The sequence below is a fragment of the Leucoraja erinacea genome, chromosome 1, assembly GCF_028641065.1.
Source record: "Leucoraja erinacea ecotype New England chromosome 1, Leri_hhj_1, whole genome shotgun sequence".
Classification (NCBI taxonomy): domain Eukaryota; kingdom Metazoa; phylum Chordata; class Chondrichthyes; order Rajiformes; family Rajidae; genus Leucoraja; species Leucoraja erinaceus.
The window spans coordinates 144,868,835-144,895,901 of NC_073377.1; the positions used below are offsets into that span (position 1 = coordinate 144,868,835).

General features: G+C 41.3%; 1 protein-coding gene across 1 annotated transcript in view; it reads right to left on the bottom strand.

Annotated features, from left to right (window-relative positions):
- spock3 (SPARC (osteonectin), cwcv and kazal like domains proteoglycan 3) overlaps positions 1-25,725 on the bottom strand; it is a 435,237-nt gene extending 409,512 nt beyond the window's left edge. Inside the window, exons 1-2 of the mRNA XM_055645071.1 lie at positions 25,445-25,725; positions 25,115-25,276 (exon numbers count right to left, since the gene is read on the bottom strand). Of these exons, the coding sequence (XP_055501046.1) occupies positions 25,115-25,276 (162 nt within the window). The 5' untranslated portion in view covers positions 25,445-25,725. The remainder of the gene's footprint in view (positions 1-25,114; positions 25,277-25,444) is intronic.
- Positions 25,726-27,067: the final 1,342 nt, after the last annotated feature.

Consider the following 27,067-nt stretch of genomic DNA (forward strand, 5'->3'; position numbering starts at 1 on the left):
AGCCCCACTTTCCATGCTCGCTTTAAATTGACCAAGTTCACTGGGAAAGTGTAACGTCTAAATATGGGCAATTAAAACATGTTGGAATATTTACAGAGAATAACTTCTTACACACAGTTCAGAATTGACCAAAGTCCTGAGAGTGCAGATTATCAAAGTTTTACTTGCATTAATCTTTTCTTATTTACTTGTTTTCCCCGAGTCAAAATGGCTTGGTACAAACTTCCCTCTTTTGACAGTTTCAGATAGAACAGCATATAAAGTAATGCAACAAATTTAGCCAACTCCAACCAAGTTTGGTATTCTTGAACACATAATCAAAGAGGTTCTCCTGGAGCCATGTTTAACATTTGATCCTTAACAAAAAGAAGACATTAAACTCTGTTATTTCTGAAACACTGCTGTGCACACATTGGGTACCAAGTCCGCTTACGCAGCAACAATGAGTAACATAGAAACATAGAAATTAGGTGCAGGAGTAGGCCATTCGGCCCTTCGAGCCTGCACCGCCATTCAATATGATCATGGCTGATTATCCAACTCAGTATCCCGTACCTGCCTTCTCTCCATACCCTCTGATCCCCTTAGCCACAAGGGCCACATCTAACTCCCTCTTAAATATAGCCAATGAACTGGCCTCAACTACCCTCTGTGGCAGAGAGTTCCAGAGATTCACCACTCTCTGTGTGAAAAAAGTTCTTCTCATCTCGGTTTTAAAGGATTTTTCCCCCTTATCCTTAAGCTGTGACCCCTTGTCCAGGACTTCCCCAACATCGGGAACAATCTTCCTGCATCTAGCCTGTCCAACCCCTTAAGTATTTTGTAAGTTTCTATAAGATCCCCTCTCAATCTCCTAAATTCTAGAGAGTATAAACCAAGTCTATCCACTTTCTTCATAAGACAGTCCTGACATCCTAGGAATCAGTCTGGTGAATCTTCTCTGCACTCCCTCCATGGCAATAATGTCCTTCCTCAGATTTGGAGACCAAAACTGTACGCAATACTCCAGGTGTGGTCTCACCAAAGACCCTGTACAACTGCAGTAGAACCTCCCTGCTCCTATACTCAAATCCTTTTGCTATGAAAGCCAACATACCATTCGCTTTCTTTACTGCCTGCTGCACCTGCATGCCTACTTTCAATGACTGGTGTACCATGACACCCAGGTCTCGCTGCATCTCCCCCTTTCCCAATCGGCCACCATTTAGATAATAGTCTGCTTTCCTGTTTTTGCCACCAAAATGGATAACCTCAAATTTATCTACATTATACTGCATCTGCCAAACATTTGCCCCCTCACCCAGCCTATCCAAGTCACCTTGCAGTCTCCTAGCATCCTCCTCACAGCTAACATTGCCCCCCCCCAGCTTAGTGTCATCCACAAACTTGGAGATATTGCCTTCAATTCCCTCATCCAGATCATTAATATATATTGTAAATAGCTGGGGTCCCAGCACTGAGCCTTGCACTGAGCACTGAGTACACGTCACATACTTACTAGTTGCGAAACACTTTAAGAACACCAAAGGCAATGAGCTGCTATATACATCATTGGAATTAATACAAAATTAGTCAAGTATAAATGACATAATTTAATTTTTTTTAATTTTTGTTATTGGATAGAGGAATGAGAGTCTCACCACAAAACACACAAGGTAGTTTCTCGTAGTTTCGAGACAAAGTGATCCAACCAAGCTTGTTTCCACTGCAATTTACTAAACTGCAATTCACATTTATTGGTCTGCCCTAACATCAACAACAGCTGTTGGCATTCCAAATGCTTTGAATGACTTTACGGTACCTTTCTTTAACTTGGACCGGCCAATGAAGACAAGAGAGCTGACAAAGGAAGGAAAGTTGCTGCTTCAACTTTACTATCTGTTTAATCAGTCGAGGGAAAGCCAGAAATTCTAAATGAAGTGAAAATTCAAAAACGAAATACCGGTAACTAGTCAGGCACCCAATTTCATATTTGACAATTTTATAAGCAGGACACTCAAGCACTGGACTCAGTATTAAGATTAAGGGCCAGAGACCCGGGTTTGATCCTGACGACGGGCGCAGTCTGTACGAGTTTGTACGTTCTCCCCGTGACCTGCATTGATTTTCACCAGATACTCCGAATTCCTCCCACACTCTAAAGATGTACAGGTTTGTCGGCTAATTGGCTTGGCATAAATGTAAAATTGGCCCTAATGTGTGTAGGGTAGTGTTAGTGTGGGGGGGATCGTTGGTCGGTGCAGACTCGGTGGACCGAAGTGCCTTTTTCTGCGCTGTACCTATAAACTAAAACTACTGTTACTTGTTTGGTGGCAATACAATATCTCACAATTTAAATGATTCAAGGGGAAAGTGGCAATTAGATACTTGATGTGAAAAAGTATCCCGTTTTCTATGAAGCACCTATTAATAGTGATCCTATTCTCCCCTCAATCATTCTGCTTCTGAAAACATTGTTGAGTAATATGGCTGATTTTTAAATGTATAAATTGAAGCAATAGCGAATGAATTGTTGAAATCAAGGCCCTAGGTACAAGACCACTTCTTCAAAGCATTCATTCTAATGGCTTCCATTCACTTCTGTGGGATGAAAATAAAGCAGCAGATGTCTCTGACCTCATTTAAATCCAATTTGAATTTTTATGTCTGCCTCAGGCGAAAACAATACTGCTTCTTCCCCAGAGAAACCCCAGAAATCTCAATGCAACTCGGTCAAGACCAGGACCAGAATGACATACTTCGGAAAAAAGAGCTAAAGAATATGTAGCAGTTGAAGAATTATACATCATCACCATTCACTCTCTCACTATCTGTAAAAATACCCGATTGTAGCATGGAGGTAACTACTCGATCAACTGGTATAATTAAAAAAATTGTCAAGGTACCAATGTTTTTTTTAAAGTTTGGAATAATACCATGAAATTGTTCAGTGAAAGGATACCAAATTCTCAACTAGCATAGTGTTTTTTTATTTATGGGAACACTGCCTGCATAAAATCTGGTACTTGTCATCATTCAATAAACTTGCATGACATTGGTAACACTTAAGTTTCATACTTGTCCACTGAAGTCAACAGATTGTGTAATTGCTGTCAACAATATAGACAATGTCCAGACATACAGTGGTACAGCGGTACAATGTCCAGACAGTGGTACCTTACAGAGCCAGAGACTTGGGTTCAATCCTGACTACGAATGCAGTCTGCACGGAGTTTGTATGTTCTCCTGGTGACCGTATCGGTTTTCCCTGGGAGCTGCAGTTTCCTCCCACACTCCAAAGACGTACAGGTTTGTAGGTTAATTGGCTTGGTATAAATGTAAATTTTCCCTAGTGTGTGTAGGATAGTGTTAGTGTGCGAAGAGCGTTGGTCGGTGCAGATTCAGTGGGTCGAAGAGCCTGTTTCCGCACTGTATCTCTAAACTAAACTAAACTATAGTAGAACTGTTCTGTTCCTATCTGTGCCAATCACTCTTGCTTGCACCTGAAGTTGTGGCAGCTATTACAATTATCAGCTTCTTACAGCTGCAACAATGTCCGTTTTCTCCATTTAATGTTAAGCAGCAACAATAAGACACATTGGAGATCTTACAATGAATTTTGACTTGAATTTTGTTAGACCTTCTTCCTGATATCACAATTTGTTGTTGAACTCAACCCCAGATCAGCTACACACACACAAAAGAGCATGTGTGAAAAACAAAAAGTGCCTCTGCAGCTACTAATGGAAAAGAACTGTACTTAAGCTAACTAATTCTGAATACAAAGCTAAATGATTAATCAATGTTTTTTTAAGAAGCTTATATTTCTTAAAACAGATCTTAAAAGCTTTTACTCCAAATCATAATTGACCATAAATACTGAATTGCTTTGTTCTCGTCAACCTTCAAATAAGTTTTTATATCAAGGCTTCATCGTGTCTTATAACTGCACAAGTTGCATGAAACAAAAACTTAAGAAGTTCAAATCCAATATGTTTCAAAAGTGACGAGAAAAAAAAGATAAAACTTGCAGCGGGAGTATAGTTGCTATAATAAATAGCAATTAAAGCAGACTGAATTTCTTTTCCTCAGAACTATTAAAAGGACTTCAAGGGACTTACTCTTATCTGTTAAATATTCATCAATAAATTTCTCTAAATAAAGCAAAATGTTTTGATATCATAGGGCATTCTGAAAGTCATATTGCTTTTTGCAAACACTGATAAAAAGCTAAAGATCCCATTTTTATATTTAGACTTCCAAAATTGGATAGCAGCTCATTCTCTATTATGAAATAAACAGTGAGGGATTATGATTATGCTTATTATCAATAGTTCAATTCTCATTCAATGAAGATTCAAGATGTGCTTAATTTTGTTTTCTTGTTACTTAAGTGAGCATATATATCAGTACCATTATTTAATTGATTGAGCTAGAGTAACCAATAAATTACAAGTTCCTATCTTTCCAAGTTCAGTATAAAACAAAATTTGGTGGGAAAGGTTTTTTTTTTTTAAACTGCTTAATAATGTTTTTTAAAAAAACGATGTAAATTATGAACCTGTAACAAATTTGCTTTCTTTAAATGGAAATGTCATAATTTAAGATTGTAACACATCTCAGAAACTTTTACTTCAAATCATAATTAACCGTAGTTACTGATTTGCTTTGTTTCTCTTCGGTCCTCAAGCAATCATGTATGTCTAGGCTTCATCACTTTTAATACCACGCAACCTGCGTTAAATGAAGCTTTAAGAAGTTCAACTTTCATTTGTTTCAGATGTACTTTAAGAAAACTGGAACTAGACAAAATTAGACCTTCAGTGCAGAATATTAGGGTGGCGGTGCACTCTAATGGCAAGTATAACATCAGGTTGATCTCCCGGTTGCCAAACTCTTTAATTCTCCTTCCAATTCCCAAGCTGACCATTCCGTCCTAGGCCTCCTCCATTGTCAGAGTGAGCCTAAAGGCAAATTGGAGGAACAGCATCTCATATTTAGCTTGGGCAGCTTACAGCCCAGTGGTTTGAAGATGATTTCTCTACATTCAAGTAACTCCTGCATTCCCTCTCTCTCCATCCCTCTTCAACCCAAGTTGCACCAGCTTCTCATTTTCACCTAGCAAATACCTAACAATGGCCTGCTTCCTTTATCATCATTACTTTTTTGCATATCATTCATTCATTTGTTCTACATCTCTCTGCATCCCTGTCTATATCTCACATTTCCTTTTCCCCCAACTCTGTCTGAAGATCTCGACCTGAAGCGTCACACATTCCTTCTCTCCAGAGATGCTGCCTGTCCCGCTGAGTTATTCCAACATTTTGTGTCTGTCTTCGGTTTAAACGGTTCCTTCATACACATTTATCCAGAGATACGTTAGATGTCATTTCCTCACCATAATTGCAAGACATTTTTATGTCCCAGACTTCAATCTTTAACATAACAGCAAATTTTAACTACATTTTCTCATTTCACATTTATTGTGAAGCATGTGATACTGTTTAAAAAGAAGTTATACACAGTTAATGTTTATAATTATATATATTAAATATTTAATCTCAGAAGGGGATGGCAGATGAAGAGAAAATAAAATGGGTTCTCAACCTATTAGCTCTTACAAATGTTCTCTTTAATCCAAATGATTGCTTGGCATGTCGGTGCACTGAACTTAAGGGCCTGTCCCACTGTACGAGGTAATTCAAGAGCTCTCCCGAGTTTAAAAAAAAATCAAACTCGTGGTAAGCACGAAGAATGCACGTAGCTGGTACGTCAGCGCTCGGGACATCTCTTAGGGGCTCGTAATGCTAACGGCAGGTACTCGGGGAAACGCGGTAAGCTCGTGAAGACTAGTGAAGATTTTTCAACATGTTGAAAAATGTCCGCAAGAGCCTACGAGCGGCTAATAACGTAATTCTCCGAGTTCGAATCAGGGGAAACGCGGGAGAACTCCTGAATCACCTCGTACAGTGGGACATGCCCTTTAGTGTTCCAGAGACGCATATTTGACCCTAACTTTGGACGCTGTCCATGTGGAATTTGCATGTTTTATACCATATCTGCATGGGTGTCACACGGAGGTTCTGGTTTTTCCAAAGTATCGCTAAGGCATTGGGTTGGGAAGCTGTTTGACTACTGTAACCTGCCCCTTGTGTTAGTGGATGACAAGGGGGAAAGCTAATGGGCATGTGCAAGTTACTGGGAAATAATGCGGAGGTTGGGCTGAAGGAATGCTCTTGGAGCCGGCAATGTCACCAAGGGTTGAATGGTCTCAATCTATGATGTGAGAAATATGAAAATAACATTGCAACAGATGACTGAATTTTCATTCACTCATTTAAATGCACTTTAAATTATGGTCAATTGTTTGCAGTCATGAAGTGAGAGAGAAAATCAGTGTGAAGAAGGGTCTCGACCCGAAACGTCACCCATTCCTTCTCTCTAGAGATGCTGCCTGTCCCGCTCTGAAATGACATTCTCATCAGTAACTAATAGGAAATCAACCCTGGTTTACAGACATGCAGTCTTTCATCAAAAAAATATTCACTCACTGTCGCATAATTAACTACCGGAATCAGTTATAAATTTGAAAGCTTTGAATTTGAACTGATGAATGAACAACGAGTTCTACTTTTGCTGGTTGAGGTTCAATGTCTTTGCTTGCTTTACCGCACACACCACGCAAAGGCTGGAGTTGTAGATAACCGTAGCAAACCATTTGCCTCAAGGGTTCGAAAAGAAATAATGCGTTCGTAATACCCAAAGGTCAATGATAAAGGCACGCTCCGCACAGCTGAGTTCACTTCTACAAATCAGCAATCTCAGAATGCAAAGTTGCCAACTGTATCTATGTTATTGTCTGCTTAGGCTACATTAATTTTAAAAAGGGAAGGCATTTTTCCAATTACTTCTGGTGAGCACTCATGCAGAATATCTTTTTTATGCAACATTAATGGGCACAGTTCTCTGTTCAACTCGCTGCTTAAATCAATTAATGTGCATATTTCCATTAAAACCTGAAGCAAAGCACTGAACATTGATTGAAGCACAATCATGATTAAGAATTCCTTTTTAAAAAGTACCCTTTCCCTCTCAGGAGGCACAAATTCTATTTTTATCTGTTACTGCTGAAAGTATGCAACAAGCTCCAGTTTTCTTTGTTAAAAGGGTGGAAAAAATGATTATTTTGCAATAATCAGCTGGCAACTGAAGTATAGAAACGACACATACCGACTGCAGTTCAAAGTTATTTTGCAAATTTCTGTCTTTGGAACATAGGGAGAGGAATAGGTCCCTTTGGCTTTGAGTGTTTCATTATTCAGTAAGATACACTCACACAGCATATGCGTACACACACAGACCCACTCACATCACATAGACATGTTACAGAAACACGGAGCACTCTCACACATCCTTGGCATGCATGAAATAAAAACAACAAAAGATGGAAATATTAAGAAAATCACCCAGCATCTTTGCTGCCAATAAGTAGGTTGTCGACTGTAAACACAAACATTGTTTCGACAAATACTGCCTGACCTACGCAGTAATTCTAACATTTTCTATTTTTTCTGACTTTCGATATCTGCAATTTTTTTGCTCTCCTTAGCAAGTATTTTACTGTCTCATCTAGATTTGTTTTTGGAGGTAAAAATGTTAGTCCTCTTAATTGACACTTCTCCGTATGTTATTGAACAAGAAACTAAAATTATCAAATGAAGAACAAAACCAGAGTTATACATTTGTATCTCTCATAGTCCAAATATCTTACTTTGTGGATGACCATGAAGGCCAAGTGGATAATGTTACTAACAGAGTCCCACAAGTATCTGCACGAAGATAACTTCAGTTTATTTTTATCAGTGGTCTGGAGCTAAATGTCACAAGTATAGTGGTCACAATTATATCAAACTAATGATGATGCTTACAGTAAGTACGAGCAGGTTAGCCGCAGGAGCTCTCCAATATAGGGTGATTTATCGAAAGGTCACTGGATCATAGATCCTCACCCACGTGGACGCAAAATTTAACTGGGGTACAAACGTCACTTCCGGTACATGTTATTGATCCTGGAAACGTGTACTTTCACACCCGTTAAAAACCGCGAAAACGGCCCGTTTTTGAGCTGTAAATAACTGTGCCAGTCGGGGTGACCGCGAGTCGGGGTGACAGCCGTTAATTGGACAAAATCAGGACATTTTATTATTATTATCCAATTAACAGCTAACAATTATCCCATTCCTTAGCTTGCATCTGAGTAAAATTCATTTCAAAACGCATTTATGGTTTACGATTATTTAAATGGTAAATGTAGCTTCAGAAGCATTTTCTTTTTGCATTTTAAAACCCACCTGAGAACCATGGAAGATTTTGCAATTTTAATGATGGATTTTTCACTTTTAAAACTTTTTATATAACAAATTAATAAAGATAAAACATAATGCCTTACTTTTGATGAAATGCAGTGAGCAAACGCGATAATTCCCGATATTTTCCATCTTTATATCTCCACGGCCAATGTTTGCTAACCACTTCCGCTGTTTTTGCCCATTCAGCTCCCTCTTGTCTTTACCTTCGTTTTTCTTTATCTTCTGGACTCTAAAGTAAGATAACTGTGCCTCATGGTCACCCCGACTGGCACAGCTATTTACAGCTCAAAAACGTGCCATTTTTGCGGTTTTTAACGGGTGTGAAAGTACGCGTTTCCAGGAACAATAACATGTACCAGAAGTGACATTTGTACCCCAGTTAAATTTTGCGTCCACGTGGGCGAGGATCTATGATCCAGTGACCTTTCGTGAAATCACCCTATACTTGTAGATTACATTCATGATACAGCAGTTAGTTTTCAAGATAGAGTTAGACTTAGCTCTTGGGGCTAAGGGAATCAAGGGATAGATAGACTATAGGTGCAGGAGTAGGCCATTCGGCCCTTCGAGTAAACACCGTCATTCCATGTGATCATGGCTGATCATCTCCAATCAGTATACCGTTCCTGCCTTCTCCCCATATCCACCGACTCCTCTATCTGTAAGAGCCCTATCTGCTCTCTCTTGAAAGTATCCAGAGAATTGGCCTCCACCACCCTCCGAGGCAGATATGGGGAAATAGTAGGAACAGGGTACTGATTTTAGATGATCAGCCATGATCATATCGAAGGGCTGAAAGGCTTACTCCTGCACCGATTTTTCTATGTTTCTAGAACAAAATGCTCTACATAGTGGACAAAAAAATCATGAAGGGACTTACTTAAGTGGAAAGGAAAATAATGGCATAGAAAATAAATGATTTGAGAATAAGAGGGCCCATGGAATGAAGCTCTCACAATACCAGCGTGTCAGTAATCATATCAGATTATATTCAGGGTTCTATTAAAAAGGTCAACATTTTGCTGAAATACTAAGATGTTGTGCAGTTGCTTGAAGAAAACTGTGTAGTCTTGATCAGTACATCTATTAAGGACACCTTAACAACTGAATAGTTACAATAGAGACAAACTACAATGGAATGGTTTGATTGTGAGCAGCCAATATGTAAATTGGTGAACTCTTCATAGATAACAGAAGGCTGCTAAGTAATATAATTATCATTTTCCAAATGACCTGGGTAATGGAGAACAAACCTAATCTTTTCACCTCATCAAATAGCAGGACATGACTAGTATTTAAAATAGTCCAATATTATAGTAGTGCAAGCAATTTAGTCATCAAGTGATAACAGCGTGGAAACAGGCCCTTTGGCCCTACTTGCCCACACCGGCAAACATGTCCCAGCTACACAAGTCCCACCTGCTTTGCCCACTAGTCCCAAACGTTGGGATAGTCCCAGCCTCAACTACCTCCTTTGGCAGCTTGTTCCATCCACCCACCACCCTTTGTGTGAAAAAGTTACCCGTCAGATTCCTATCAAATCTTTTCTACTTCACCATGAACCTATGTCCTCTGGTCCTCGATTTCTCCACTCTGGGCAAGAGATTCTGTGCATCTACCCGATTTATTCCTCTCATGATTGTATACACCTCTATAAGATCTCCCCTCATCCTCCTGCGCTCCAAGGAATAGAGACCCAGCCTACTCAACCTCTCCCTATAGCTCAGACCCTCTAGTCCAGACAACATCCTCGTAAATCTTCTCTGAACCCTTTCAAGCTTGACAATATCTTTCCTATAACATGGTGCCCAGAACTGAACACAGTACTCTAAATACTGTCTCACCAACATCTCATACAACAGCAACATGACCTGCCAACCTCTATATTCAACTTATGGGCAACTTTCTATTCACACAATAAGGGGATGGTTATGTGGGCTTATTCTGGAAAATGCTTCAACAGATGATGCTGGAGTAGCCAGGCTGTCTGGCATAACCATGAATATTACATGTAATGATACTCTATGACTGTAAAAGGAGGAAAAGAAAATATATAATACACAATTTGCGTTAACCATTCCAGAAATTCAAAAGATCAATGCTACAGATTTATTTTGCTTTTAATGTTGAAACCAAAATTTCAAAACACAATTTAATAGCAGACAGCATCAGACAGCAAACATTCCTTGCTCTCCAATGTCTGGAAGCTGAGTGGGTTATTTTTCTCTATTCATCCTAAAAAAAAAACGATTTCAGCATTATCTAGAAATCTCTCAAGTTAACGCCACACGCCTCCCACAATAGTCATATCTAGGAGTGAGGCCACGGCAATGATGGAGTAATTCAAACATCCCTTACATCTGATTATGTCTTTGTTAGTTCTTTGAAAAAAAGCTCTTTGAAAATGCACTTAGAGTCTGCAAGAGATATCACAGGCTAGCTCCTGATATCACGTCCATTTACAAAAACTTTGCATCATTCCTTGGCGCCCAAGTTTGAGATGTGGCATTTGGGGAAATCAAATCAGGACAGGACTTTCACAGTGAACGATAATATCTTTCCTATACCATGTGTAGGAAGGAATTGCAGATAGACACAAAATGCTGGAGTAACTCAACGGGACAAGCAACATCTTTGGAGAGAAGGAATGGGTGACATTTCGGGTTGAGACCCTTCTTCAGACCTGATGTCCTCTAGTCAATAGACAATAGACAATATGTGCAGGAGTAGGCCATTCGGCCCAAAGAGCCAGCACCTCCATGCAATGTGCTCATGGCTCATCACCCCTAATCAATACCCCGTTCCTGCCTTCTCCCCTTTTCCCCTGACTCCGCTATCTTTAAGCGCCCTATCTAGCTCTCTCTTGAAAGTATCCAGAGAACCAACCTCCACCACCCTCTGAGGCAGAGAATTCCATAGACTCACAACTCTCTATGTGAAGAAGTGTTTCCTTGTCTCCGTTCTAAATGGCTTACCCCTTATTCTTAATAACTGTGGCCCCTGGTTCTGGACTCCCCCAATGTCGGAAACATGTCTCCTGCATGTCCCAACCCTTAATAATCTTATATGTTTCAATAAGATCTCCTCTCATCCTTCTCAATTCCAGAGTATACAGGCCCAGCCGCTCCATTCTCTCAGCATATGACAGTCCCGCCATCTCGGGAATTAACTTTCATAGTCTGATGAACAAGTACTCCCAGATCCCTTTTCCCAACGACGCCATTTAGATAGTAATCTGCCTTCCTGTTTTTGCTACCAAAGTGGATAACCTCACATTTCTCCACATTAAACGTCATCTGCCATGCACCCGCCCACTCCCCCAACCTGTCCAAGTCACCCTGCATTCTCATAGCATCCTCCTCACAGTTCACACTGCCACCCAGCTTTGTGTCATCTGCAAATTTGCTAATGTTACTTTGAATTCCTTCATCCAAATCATTGATGTATATTGTAAATAGCTGTGGTCTCAGCATCGAGCCTTGCAGTATCCCACTAGTCACTGCCTGCCATTCTGAAAGGGACCCGTTAATCCCTACTCTTTGTTTCCTGTCTGCCAACCACTTCTCTATCCATGTCAGCACTGTATCCCCAATACCATGTGCCCTAATTTTGTCCACAATTGTCCTATGTGGGACCTTATCAAATGCCTTGTCAGTCTGGGTTCAGTACTGGGGATAATCCTGGTTATTTCTATTAGTTCCACAGAAAATACAATTATTTATTTATTTGTGTTATTTTAATTGAATTTTTCATGCAGGTACAGCTTCAACATTATCACTTCACTTTGCTGTCACTGCATTGCATTTCTCATTTGAGACATAAAACATTTTTATTTTCTTCATTAGACTATCTGCAAGCAAGCAGGCTGGATTGAAATGCTTCTCAGATCACTGACACTAATCACAGTTAGAGAATGATTAATATTCAGAATTTATCATTAATGAGCTATTACCTAAAATATGTACACAAAATATTTTGAGCAATTATAAATAATGCAACATAAACTATGATGCTTCAAGCACTGAAAGTTAAAGTAATGATAGGTTGTACTGAGTATCGTAACATATTCCTCATTTTCTCCAATTTAATTAATTGAACAGACAAAAGTACCCTCAGGTAGAGTGAGGTTAATAATTACATTGTTGTAAAAAAACATAGATAAAGAAGCAACTCAGGAAAATTTATTGTAGACCAGTAAATAAGTGACTAGCCTACTCTAACTCCATCTGTATTCAATTTTATTGAATTTAAAAATTATATCTTGCCAATGAACATGTGCACATGATGGTTCATGGGGACAAGAGACATTTATTGTCACATGTATCAATTGATACAGTGAAATTTGTGGTCACCATACAGCCATACAAATAAAAAAGAGCACAGAACACGATAGTCTTTAACATAGACATCCCCACACAACAGAATCAAAGTTTCCCACTGTGAGGGAAGGCACCAAAGTTCAGTCATCCTCCTCTGTTGTCCTCTGTTGTTCACCCGTGTTCGGGGGGCTCCCGATCCCCTCGCTGTCACCGCTACGGATAGCCCGATGTTCAGGCCCGCTCGCCGTATGATGGAACTCCGACGTCGGAACGGGAGAACATTCTCAGCGGCTTGGACTTCCGAATCGGCCACTTCTTGTGCCAGACTAGGGCCTGTGGGGAAAGTGATTTCCCTGCAAGAAGCCAGAAGCCTCGGGTGCATGATATAGGAGTGTTGATTTGGCAGCCACGGTGGCACAGCGCTAGAGTTGCAGCCTTGCAGCCCCTGCAGGGTCAGAGACATGGTTTTGATCCTGACTACGGGCGCTGTCTGTACGGAGTTTGTAGGTTCTCCCCATGACCGCGTGGGTTTTCTTCAAAATCTTCAGTTTCCTCCCACACTCCAAAGATGTAGGTTAATTGGCTTGGTGTATGCATTAATTGTTGGTCAGTGCAGGACCGAAGGGCCTGTTTCCGCGTTGTATCTCTAAACTAAATTCATATTTTAACTGCGTGTTCCTAAAGCAATGGTTAGTAAGTTTGCAGATGACACCAAGATTGCTGGACTTACGGAGAGTGTGGAAAGCTGTCAAAGTAAACAGCTGGTTATAGAACCGCAGAAATAGGCTGAGAAATGGCAGATAGAGTTTACCCCGCGCAAGTGTGAGGTGTTGCACTTTGTGCTGTCAAATGTAATGGGAAGGTACATGGTAGACGGCTAAAGCCTTATCAATATTGATGTGCTGAGAGATCTAAAGGTCCAGGTCCATAGTTCCTTGAAAGTGGCAACAAAAGTAGACAGTGGTAAAAATGTTGTATAGCCTGCTTATCTTCATTGGTTAGGACATTGAGTATACTAGTCAGGAAGACACAATGCAATTCTATAAGGTTTTAGTTAAGCCACATTTGGAGTATTGTGTGGTGTTCTGGTCACCCCATTACAAGAAAGATGCAGATGCATTGGAGATGGTACAGAAGAGGTTGACCAGAATGTTACCTGGATTAGGGAATATTAGCCCCAAAGAGAGATTGGACAACTTCAATTGGTTTCGCTGGAATACAGGAGGTTGAGGGAAGTCCTCATAGAAATATATAAAATTATGAGAGACATAGACAAGAGATAGACAGTCAGATCCCTTTTCCCAGGGTGGAATTGTCAAAGACTAGAGGGCAGAGTTTTATGGCGAGTGAGGTAAAGTTTAAAGGAGATGTCTGGGCAACCCTTTATTTTTATACAGAGGATGCCCAGAGACAGATACAATAAAACAAAAGCTTAAGAGACTTTTACATATGCACATGAATATGCAGGTGGATGAGATTAGTTAATCTCAGTATCATGTCCAGCATGGATATCGTGGGTCGAAGGGCTTGTTGCAGGACTGTAAAGTTCTATGTTCAATGGTTCTCAAGCAGAACCCCTAGGGGAAGTTGGAGGATGATTTTGGTGACCTGATGATAAGCACGTCAGGATACATATTAAAGTGAACTACCCATTTTTCTCATGCACATTTGTAATGGTTGTCTGGTCGTGAATGTCTGGAGTAAGGGCCAGACCACCAATACCATTCCTATTAACGAAATGAAGCTTTTGGTTTCATGCAAAACCTGCAAGATCCAAGAAATCTGGTCATTCAGGGCACTGAATCCCTTGGGCGAACAACAAAATGCTGGAAGAACTCAGCAGGTCAGGGCAGCATCTGTGGAAGAAATGGCCAGATTATGTTTCAGGTCAAGACCTGTCTCCAAACTGAGTCAGAGTCTGAAGAAGGCTATTGACGAGAAACGTCATCTGGTCATTCCCTCCATAGAAGCTAGTTGAGTTCCTCCAGCTGTGACCCTGTTTGATCTGCTGGGCTCCTCCAGTAGTTTGTTTTTTTGTTGCCTGTTTTTCACTCTATTGCATTAGTATGTCAGTTTTATTTCCATATTTAATGCGCCCATACCAATCTTGCAACTTACTTATGCAATACTTTCCTCGCAATGTCTATAGATGGCAGCACAAATCATCCTTGAAGTGCTTCTTCAGGTGAATGCTGTGTCTATGAACCAGTGCCAGGTGAACACTAAACCTTTTAGCTGTAAACTTGTTTTCTTAAATTATTTAAGTTCAAGATATAAATATTTAACTTATATTTAAAAATAATTAGAAATATTTTTCAAACACATATTTGTGCTTGTCAACAGTTAAAACATTTCCATCAGACAGAAACTTTTCACCTGCAAAAGAATCACCAATCTAGTTTTGCTGTGTGGAAAAAAAAGAACACTTCCCCCAACGTTTCCATGGTTTCAGTTCCCAATGGTGCTATTACTAGTGAAGGACTTCTTCCTTCTCTTCCTAACAATTGCAATACAATACCATGTATATAAAAACTGACTCCCAATTCTAAATGTCCAAAATAAATTAATGACCCCATTCAACTTCAACAGCTAATGGGGCAGAGGTTAACATAACCTTTTTTGCTCTGCCCAATTTCAATTCAAATGTATCTATCTTTTCATATTTAATGCTAATTAAGGACACGGAATAAAAACTATTTTGTTCTACGGGGCGGCACGGTGGCGCAGCTGTAGAGTTGCTGCCTTACAGTGCTTGCAGCACTGGAGATCCGGGTCCAATCCTGACTACGGATACAGAGTTTCTTCCCGTGACCGTGTGGGCTTTCTCCCAGAAATTCGGTTTCCTCCCCACACTCCAAAGACGTACAAGTATGTTGGTAATTTGGCTTGGTATAAGTGTAAATTGTCCCTAGTGTGTGTAGGATAGTGCGGGGATCGCAAGGTCGCTGCACACTCGGTGGGCCGAAGGTCATGTTTCCGCTCTAAACTAAACTAAATTACTAACTGCATCCGACTCTAACTTTATGACCTCATCCCCCAGATTAGAAAGTCAAGTGGATATTTAAAACACAATCATATAGCATTAAAAATGATTGGGAAAGCCATTGCATTGATATTAAGTGATAAGTTCATTTGGAATGTGGGTCACCTACAAGGAGCACAATTGTCAAAAGCCAATATGGTTTCAGACAAAGATTGAGAAACCAAGGAGGAATTATTACACACAGGAGTCTTTGCTGGAAGAATGAGAACTGACGCTTAATCACCAGTAGAATAAGGAGATTGAGAGTCCAGGACCTAGGAACAAAATGACAAAACTATAATTCGAAAATACAAAGGAGAACAGATTAGAGGTAAAGGAATTATCAGAGTCCTTCACTGGTATTGCCAACAGTTTATTTCAAAATTAAAGAACAGATTGGGAGACCAGGTTATTTTACCAGCTATGATTTCCATTGATTGGAAGATCCTAGGTTATCGAATCTGTCAGCTGATTATCGAACACACAGAAACATAGAAAATAGGTGCAGGAGTAGGCCATTCGGCCCTTCAAGCCAGTACCGCCATTCAATGTGATCATGGCTAATCAGCCAAAATCAGTACGTCGTTCCTGTTTTCTCCCCTAATATCCATTGATTCCGTCAGCTCTAAGATCTATATCTAACTTCCTCTTGAAAAAATACTCTTCCAGAGTCACTGAACTCAGCGTTGACCAGGAGCTGAATCTTTCTAGGTCCTTGCCCTCCCTCCGTCTTCCTTCCATTTTCTTCCTCCTCTCTCTGCTTCTGGAGAAAGAGCATCCAATAGCTACATGTCAATCTTTGCTTCAACGTAGTCACTGCTGAATGCTGCAGCCAAGGAAAACTTGTGAAAGAGGCTAATAATGAACAGGCATTGTGTTGCACGATGTAGGAACTCCCGTGCAGTCCACAGATGTCCACAGAGGGAAGAAGATTGTGAAGTAAGTTTGTTAATTACAGCAGTCAATGGGGAACCAGAAGCAATCCCCACCGACTGCCAGATCCCAGCCATGTTGTCTTTTCTGGTCTGGGTTTTGACCTTTCTCAGTCAGGTGCCAGGTCAAATTATAAAGCAAATAGGGTATCTCATAACAATCTTGTAAGAACTTATTCCCCATTGAAATGAGAGATGTGGTGAATAAAACAAAGAGCTGTTTGCAAAGCTACCTCTCAGTGGCGGGACCAAGCACAACGTGTAAAACATTTAAAACAAATAAAACATCTAAACCGAACTGGATGCCTCAAATTTATCTGAAGGGTTTCGACCTGAAACGTTGCCTATTTTCTTCGCTCCATAGATGCTGCCTTACCCGCTGAGTTTCTCCAGCATTTTTGTCTACCTTGGATGTCTCAAATGTGTTTTATCCAGTGCCACTGTAATAGAAAAATAACATTGAAGGTTTTGAAAGGTAAGGGTAGAGAACAGCGCCACCTACAAATAGAGATGAGGGATTGCAAGACTAAAGAGTAATAAAGAAAAGAAGAAAAGCAAAGAATATGACAGAAAAGTCCAATAGTCATTGTGTAGGTGCAAGAACTCAAAGACCATTTCACAAATACCTAACAGATGACACCAGAAGTTTTAAGAAGGAAGAGCTCATCGGCAAACCTATCAATGCAATTTCAGTTTTGCATGATTTTTTATAAAAAGCATTCATTACAATTAATATGCTGATATTACACACATCAGCATCAAACATTGCAGTTATTTCACTCCTACATTTTCATAGAGTTACAAACTGGCCCTTCAACCAACCTCATCTATTCTGACCATGAAGTATCCAGTTATACAAATCCCATTAATCAGCACTTTAGTTTAGTTTAGAGATACAGCACGAAAACAGGCCCTTCAGCCCACCAAGTCCACGCCGACCAGTGATCCCCGCACACTAACACTATCCTACACACACTCGGGACAATTTACATTTATACCAAGCCAATTAACTTACAAACCTGTACGTCTTTGGAGTGTGGGAGGAAACCGAAGATCTCGGAGAAAATCCACGCAGGTCACGGGGAGAACATATAAACACTGTACAGACAGCACACTTAGTCGGGATTGAACCCAGGTCTCCGGCGTTGCAAGTGCTGTAAGGCAAAAGCACTTGATCCATGGTTTACTTTGCTTAGGTAATCCAAGTGCTAATCCAAATGCTTCTTAAATGTATGTGTAGATACTCTACCAACTTCCCAGGTGATACATTCCAGATGCACCCATCCTCCAGGTGAAAATATTCTTCCTCAGATCCCCTTTAAAGCTCTTATTCCTCACATTAAACCTATGCCAGAATCTGGAACAAAAAAGAGAATTGCTGGAGAAACTCGGCAGGTCTGATAAAGGTCACTGACCCAGAACACTGACTGTTTCTCTTTCCAGAAATGCTGAGTTTTCCAGTCATCATAAATCCTCCTTCTCCATTCCAGGCAGTCACAAGTGACAGGCGAGAGGTTTGAGATCTTTTCTCTAAGTAATCCATGAAAGGGGAATCCAAGATGGGATGGGATGGGATGGGAGAAATGACTGCTGCCCAACAAACCATGAAATTTGTGCTGGGTTTAAAGCCTTAATCTTCCAACCCCCTTTTCCTTACTCCTGATGTGTTGAAAGTGATAACACATTTCCACATTTATGCCTGCCTCGACTACGAGATACCAACTAAAATATGGGAGTGTTTCAGCAGTGAGGAAGTACAACAGAGCTTATAAACAAAAGGAATCAGGCAACTGAACCATCCAATGGAACCACCAACTTGAGCTACTTTCTACCACATTAGAGGCCTTTGAACTATCTTTGATCGGACATTACTGGACTTTATCTTGCACTAAACGTTATTCCCTTTATCTTGTACACTGTGCAATCATGCTCGATTGTAATCATGCATTGTGTTTCCGCTGACTGGTTAGCATGCAACAAAAGCTTTTTACTGTGTAGGAAGGAACTGCAGATGCAGGTTTACTTCGAAGATGGACACAAAATCCTGGAGTAAATCAGCAGGACAGGCAGCATCTCTGGCTAGAAGGAATGGGTGAAGAAGGGTCTCGATCCGAAATGTCACCCAAAAGCTTTTTACTGTTCCTTGGTGCACACGACAATAAACTAAACTAAACAGGAAGACAACAATTTAGTCACATTTTCTGGTGGTAGGCAAGAAAACATTGCTTGTATCTAATTTATGGACAGAGCAAAAAACCGGTCATAACTACAACATAACATCCTGCACAGTAGATCAGCTCTGAGCACTGAACCAGTTTATTCTTTCTTTTGGGTATTAATACTTTGTACAGAAAGGGGGAAAGCAGTTCATTGAATAGCACCATAGCTGAGAACCACATTTTTCCATGAATATATGTTTTTGATGTACTATGCCTCCATTTTAAGATGTGAAACCAGAATACAGTATATCAGCACAATGTCAACAAAACATAATCGCTAGAGAGAGCATGTAGTGTGCCAATTTGTTGCCATGTTTTCCAAATTAAAAATAATGGCCTGAGTTAATTAACTGGATGTGTAAATTGTTTGAGGAATTCTGAAATGAACGTGAAAGGGCCTATATAAACGGTGAATATTTTATTGAATGCATGGTTGGCTATGGATGAAGTTATTTCCTACTGCTACTAAAAAGAAAAGCAGTCATATGGATAAGAAGCATATAGAATCCCAACATTTAAGCAGATAGACAGGTACATGAATAGGACAGGTTTGTAGGGATATGGACCAAATGCTGGCAGGTGGGACTCGTGGAACTGGGACATGTTGGCCGGTGTGAGCAAGTTGGGCCGAAAGGCCTGTTTCCACACTATCACTCTATGACTCTATGAGAAAAGTGTGGTACAAAATCAACAGGAGTTGGCCTGTGAGGGAACAATTCAACGTCAAAGAAATTAAGCTGGGTTTACGTGGCAAGGAAGGTGTGTGATCATGGCATGGAGAGATCAGCATATGAGCAGGGTGTCAGAATGAGAGGATTAAGAGGGAGAAAATTTTAACATTTTGATATTTTGCCACCACTAATAACTAGATAAATTAATATTCTGAATACATGTGTCATAAGCAAAGTCTCATACGCTAACTAGCGTATCATAATTAGAGGCAAGGTAGTACAATCAGGTGTATTGTAAACAAATCTGAAAAAAAAGTCAATCTTTAAAAGATGGGAGTACAAGCAGCAGTAAAAGTTTAACGCACAAACCATAAGGGCCTAGATCCTAGATACATTTGAGCAGATATTCTATTTTAGTGATATTGCTTGAGATTTCCAAGGTCTTCTTTGATTGTTGCAAAGGGATTTTTTTTCCATCCCTGCTTTCCAATGCTTTGCAAAGAAAAGGGCATCTTTGACAATGACATAGTCCTAATTTCTACACTGAGGCATCAGTATATTTTATGTATTCAGATCCCTGGTGTGTTGTTTGAATTCTCATCAGGTCCCTGGCGTGTTGTTGGAATTTGATCTAGAGTCAACAGCAGGCTGACATTATTGCAGCTATTATACAGGCGTGGGGTCAAAACACCACTCCAATGTTAAACTGGTGAAACCATTTGCAACAAAGGGCAGGAACGAAGTCAAACTTTTCATAGTAAGTTCCTGTGGGTGTGGCTCAGTTTGGATTTCCTTTGCCCTTGATGAAGGGATCACTTCACAAAAAATTACTTCCCAAGTTACAAAAGAACATAAGATCAAGGGGAAAAAATTAGGCCATTCGGCCCCTCGTGTTTCTCTGCCATTCAATAAAATCATGTCTAATTTCTTAACCAGAAATTCCAGCTTCCCAACCTAGTAGCTCATGGCTGCTCTTTAGTTGGTGGTTCAGTTGCCTGATTCCTTTTGTTTATATGCTCTGTTGTACTTCCTCACTGCTGAACCACTTCCATATTTTAATTGGTATCTTGTAGTCAAGGCAGGCATAAATGTGGAAATGTGTTATCACTTTCAACATACCAGGACTGAGGAAAAGGGTGTTTGAAGATTAAGGCTTTAAACCCAGCAATAAGATCATGGTGTGTTGGGCAGCAGTCATTTCTCCCATCCCATCTTGGATTCCCCTTTCATGGATCACTTAGAGAAAAGATCACAAACCTCTTGCCTGTCACGTGTGACTGCCTGGAGTGGAGGAGGAGGATTTATGATGACTGGAAAAACTCAGCATTTCTGGAAAGAGAAACAGTCAGTGTTCTGGGTCAGCGACCTTTGTCAGTTTAATGTGGGGAATAAGAGCTTTAAAGGGGATCTGAGGAAGAATATTTTCACCTGGAGGATGGGTGCATCTGGTATGTATCACCTGGGAAGTTGGAAGAGTATCTACACTTGTGTTTGGTCCATATCCCTCTAAATCTGTCCTATCCGTGTACCTGTCCAAATGTTTCGTAAACTTTGCGATAGTACCTGCCTCAACTACCTCCTCTGGCAGCTCATTCCATACACCTACCACCCTTTGCATGAAAAAGTAACCTCAGATTCCTATTAAATCTTTCCGCCCTCACCTTAAACCCATGTCCTCTTGTCCTCGATTCACATACTCTGGGCACAAATTCTGTGTGTCTACCTGATCTATTCCTCTAATAATTTTATACGCCTTTATAAGATTACCCCTCATCCTCTTGCTCTCCAAGGAATAGAGTCCTAGCTTGTTCAACCTCTTCCCATAGCTCAGGCCTCGAGTCTTGGCAACATCCTCGTAAAAAATTAGCGACCATTATAATGCCATTCATTCTGGCAATAATGTCCACTGTCCCATGAGAAACTGATGAGGTTATATTTGCTGCAGAATTCTAAAAGACACTACTTTGCCCTTGAGAAAATAACAAAGTAACCTGGAGAGCAGCATCCAGAGACAGGTGAAGCAGTGCTGTACAAGTCAAAAGCAAACCAGCACATTGGCACTGCTCTTTCATACATTGGGAAAGGAAATTGCTTTGTGCAAAAGCAAACTATTAAGACAAGGAGTGTCAAAGTAAAGAGGACAAAGGAACCTGGAAACATAATGGAGGTAGGAAGTTAGATCCATAAAACTGATACTGCATAAATCCACTAGTCCCATTTAATTTCCCCCTTTGTTTTCTATCTGCTAATCAGTTCTTGACCCATACTTGTACAATGCCCCCAATGTAACCTTGTTTATCCCATCTGCAAATAATATCCCATTATTTAAAGCCTTCCAAAAATCAAAATAAACCACATCCCACTGATTCCCATTCATCTCCTCTATTTGTTCCATCTGGAATAAAAACTCCAACAGTTAACCACATTGACTCTGCTTAACCATAGTATTGTTTCTTGGTCGTGACCTCATCCTTCATCATCATCGGCAGTCACTCGAAACGAGTATGACTGTCCTCTTTTGTGAGGACGCCTGTGCGTGACTTTGTTTAACGTGGGGAGGCTGGTGCACAGACAGCCACCACACGGTCCTTGACAGATCTGGATCAGGATCCAGTGGCATGGAGTCCAAGACGACTGGGGACCCTTTTCTGCTGCAGCCTTCATCCGCCTTCCCTGCCGTTGTGATGCTCCACTAAAGTCAGCCATCATCCTCCGCCTGTTCCACCGTTGAGGTCTTGGTTGGATTGATCTTTGTCAGGGACCTCCCCTCGACCTTACCGCCATGGGTGGCTCTACCAGGAGCATAGATCCGGATAGCATCGCTCTCAGGATCTCAGGTCCACACAAGCTTCTCATTGTATATTTAGTCTATCTGCCGTGTATTTCCTTACGTTCTCTCCAACCATTCTTAAAATCATGATGTTGCTTCTGCTAATTTCCTATCCACTGGGACGATTCCAGAATCTACAATCCCATTGAAAATGCAAACTATACCATCCACTAACAGCTGTAGCCTCTGCAGAACCCATTGTCTCTAAACCTCTGGTCCCAGAGTTTTAAAGGTAGCCATGATAAACTCCAAGACCACCAAATCCCTGAGATGAATTCGTTTTCAGGTTCCTTGACATCTTAATTACATTTTAAACTTTTTTACTTAAGCTGGGCATTGGCCTCCAGTATTTCTGGGGTGATTTTCATGTCTTCTCTGAAGGCCAACACAAGGTTGTTGCTTAGTTTATCCGTTACATCCTAAATATCCACACCAGTCTCTGTCAGTAAGGGACCCACATTTACAATCTCTAGTCTTTCATTTCTAAATAGTTACGTAAGCTCTCACTGTCTGTTTTTTTTTTTAATGTATCCATGAGTTCATTCTCATATTCTAATTTCCCAAGTAATATAGATTACTGGAATTGGCAGCAAACGCTATCTCAAGAAGGCAGCTGATATCAACGGCGACCCACTCCACCCTGGCTACACTCTATTGCTCCTAGCATCAGGAAGCAGGAACCCAAGAACCATTACCTTCAGATCCAAGAACAGTTCTTGCCGTCTCCCAACAGGTCCCTAAAGAACAATGAACAATGGAGGACCCGGTGTGGTGTGGCCGCAGTGAGGGAGGGAGAGGGGAGCAGAACAATAGATGACCAGGCATGGACCTGGCGCAGATACCTTGTAATTTTGTGAGCGCCCTTTACATGGCAACTATTTGTAAACCTTGGGTATGCAAGCAAAGAATTTTACTGTGACTTGTCACATGTGACCAGAAAGTATTCCATTCCATTCCAACCCAACACAATCCTAACCATAACCCTACCTAAGCACCTAAGCACTCCAGACTTTGCACCACTGTGGTTGCTCCACGTGCATTGCATTTTGCAGGATCGTGGACTGGTTTACAAAGAATAACTGATTATTTATTGCAAATTTATTGATGTTGTCACATCTCATGTGCCTGTAACGATGCACCAAAGTAAGAATTTCATTGTTCTGGTTCATATCCAGTGCACATGACAAAAACACTTGCCATTCCTGAGTTACCCTTAGTTTTAAATAATACAACGAAATCACATTGAAAAATAATGTATCCATTTTTCAGTTCTGATGTCATCTCATTGAAACATTAAATGCTGCTTTCTTCGTACATGCTGCCTGACCTTCTGTGTTTAATTTTCTGATATTTTCAGGGTTGCGTTCGTTTTGCACATCGACATTACAGTGTTTTAATTTGTTTTATTGTATTTTTTTTTACCAGTTAGATAACATTGATATTGCTTGATACGTAACAACATATAACAGATGAAAATTTAAAATCAAGGTTTGGGCTTTTGTCATTCGAGATAAGCATGAACTTCTGGTCTTATTTCACTTTGAAATAAAATAACTTTTCTGTACAAGTATCCGTTGTCAGAGTAGTTCCTGACAGATAAAATATATTGTAATTTGAAACAAAGCTATCTACCTCCAGATAAATCAGAAAGTACAACTTGCTGCCATATTTTATTCTTCGGTGCAGGCAGACTGATTTAGACCTTGAATCAGGCAGTACTGAGTACGTATATAGAGCAGCAAGTCCGCCAACATAAATACATGAGAGCAGCGAGCAAAGTGGTTGTATTCACACACCTATGCTGTACTCAAGAAATCGCTGCATTTTTCTCTTCACCATAAATGTCCTTCAAACACACGTGCCATTTAGGCAGAGGCTGATGTTCATCGCTCTCCCTCACACGCGACGACTTTCTGATGTTTACTGCTTTCCACTGACTCAGAACTAATCTGCGAATCAAAACTGCACGCACCCTTGTTAAAATAGCTAAACACTTCGAGTCAAGTTGTTGTCACACCGTCGCTGAGTCTTTCAACGCCGCCTCGGTATTGCATAGCAGCGAAGAACATAGAGAAATCGCGCACGGGGCTTTTTCAGACAACGTTCACTGGTTTATTAATCTAAATCCAAATGTCTGGAGCAAAGAAAATAAAATGATGACAGACTAGTCAATCTATTGAACTTAAGCAAACAAGTGTCCAGGGTCAAGTGAAGCCGAACACTGGCCACATTCAACGGCTTCGGCCGGGTCATTCCAGGAGAAATATTCGGTCCCAGTGTGTCCTCTGCCTCTTGTCTGCATTTGTACTCCTTGCCCACCCACTGAATCAAACACAGCACCTTCAGAGAAACAACAACCGCTAACTCCCAATGCACACACGGATGGATGTTTACAGACGCCAGACTAACTGTGCAGCAAAAACTATTCGTAAAACAAAATCCTCTCAGGGTTCCGAAACCGGGCAAAGTCGCTCTCAAATCTTCCCCCCACCACACACACCCGGAAGATAAAGTTGAATGAAAGATCCCATCCCTCGGATATGTTTGGAGTTTGCAAGCACCGCGGCCAAGCCAGGTGTGATAGGGAAGGGGTTGGTCGCCCTGAGTTCAGGCTGGACAGGGCGGGAGGGAAGGAAGGGAGGGAGGAAGGGAGGGAGGGTGGACGCCCGGAGCCGCCCGCTCTCTCTCTCTCTCTCACACACACAGCCTCCCCTCTTCCAAACATCCCACGCAGGGCTGCACAAAAGAAAACAAACAATAAACAGGTACATACGTCTCGAAATTTGTTCCAATGCCCGGGCTCCTTGTCGTACTGCGAGACGGTGGTCAGCCATTGTTTATCATCCAGAAAATTGCCGTTGTCCGCGGCTGCACGGTGCCTGCCTTCTATCTGCAAAAAGGCTACAGCAGCAACACAGAGCAGGACCTTTAGCATCTGCAAACGAGAAAGGGAGAATTTGTTGTTTTTTTTTGTTTAAATGCATCCATTCCGGGGGAGTAGGGGACACAGTGTGTGTAAAGAAAAAAATTGTAGTGCATATTGAAATGACGGTGTGTTGAAATGTGAGGTTTGTAAGCGGTGGGTGTTGTGGAGGAGCTTCACCTTGCTTCTCGCTGCAGCTGCTGCGATGAGAGCTCGGTGCAGCCTCGAGCCTCTCTCGCCGTGCACGCGACTGGCGGGCGGGCACGCGCGCAGTCTTGCGCGTGCACGGCGGCGGCGGCGACGACAGCCCGGCGCGTTCCCGACACATGCACCAGCGCAGCACCCCCCACCCCCGGAGCAGCGCGGTGCCGCCGCTCTGTAGATTTCATATGTGTGTTGAAAAGGAACTGCAGAAGCTGGTTTACACCGAAGATAAGACACCAAAAGCTGGAGTAACTCAGCGGGACAGGCAGTATCTCTGGAGAGAAGGCATGGGTGACCTTTCGGGTCTAGAGAAGGGTCTCGGCCCGGAAAGTCACGCATTCTTTCTCCCCAGAGATGCTGCCTGTCCCGTGGAGTTACTCCAGCATTTTGTGTCTATCTGTAGATTTCATATACGGGGTTGCACATTACATTAATTGATGAAACACAATAACGCCTTTCGTATTTTAAGTTCGGACTTACATTGACTAAAAGGGCCAGTGAATGTTTGCTACCTTCTTCCCATTAAGCGTAGGGGAATTGCAAGGTTCTGTTAAGAACCTTGTAGGAAGGAACTGCGGATGCTGGTCTACACCGAAGATAGACACAAAATGCTGGAGCAACTCAGCGGGACTGGAGACAGAGAAGGGTGTCGACTCGAAACGACACCCATCCCTCTCTCCAGAGATGCCGCCTGTCCCGCTGGGTTACTCCAGCATTTTGTGTCTATCTTCTCCCGGAATGATGTGGGCATTTAATCTGCATACTATTTTAATAGTACTAATAACATTTTAAATTATTTACTCGTTTATGTTAAATTTTCGACAATTTAACTGTCTTACTCTCGTCTTTGTGCAAAAGGATATGGGCATATTTTATATGTAGTAAGGAACTGCAGATGTTGGTTTAAACCGAAGATAGACACAAAAAGCTGGAGTAACTCAGCGGGACAGGCAGCACCTCCGGAGAGAAGGGAGTGGGTGACGTTTCGGGTCGAGACCCTTCTTGAGACTAAGCTTTTATGACGTGTGGAAATAGTGCCGAGCTTGAACAAGACAAAAATGCTGGATAAACTCAGCGGGTGCAGCAGCATCTATGGAGCGAAGGAAATAGGCAACGTTTCGGGCCGAAACCCTTCTTCAGGCAGCTGAAGTGAGAGTAGTCAACTTGATCGTCGAATATTATTATTTGTTCCACGAAGGACGCGCAGTTGTAATAATTACAGTTCGAGAATGACTATCAACGCTGCATCCCAATTTCACTTGCACGCCTCTTGAAAACGTGCGTGTTCAGTGTTTTGGACTCTGATCAGGAAACCAATAAAAGCGCTTTTCAAAGTAGCACAGGAACTGAAGCAATAAATTCCACTTTTTAATAGCGAATGTTTATATTTCAGGTGGTTTTTAATTATTTGAACGAAGAAGGTCGCAAAGGTTGGAGTTATGAAGGGCAGAAACTATGCGGTCATTTATTGAGGTCCGGAAGGAAATCAGCACGTCTCGACATTCCGTTTAGGACGCCTCATGAAAACGAGCCATTCTATACGCCGGTTGCACTCAAACACGCCCAGTCTACCTTTCTCTGCTAAATTTTCCTGCTATG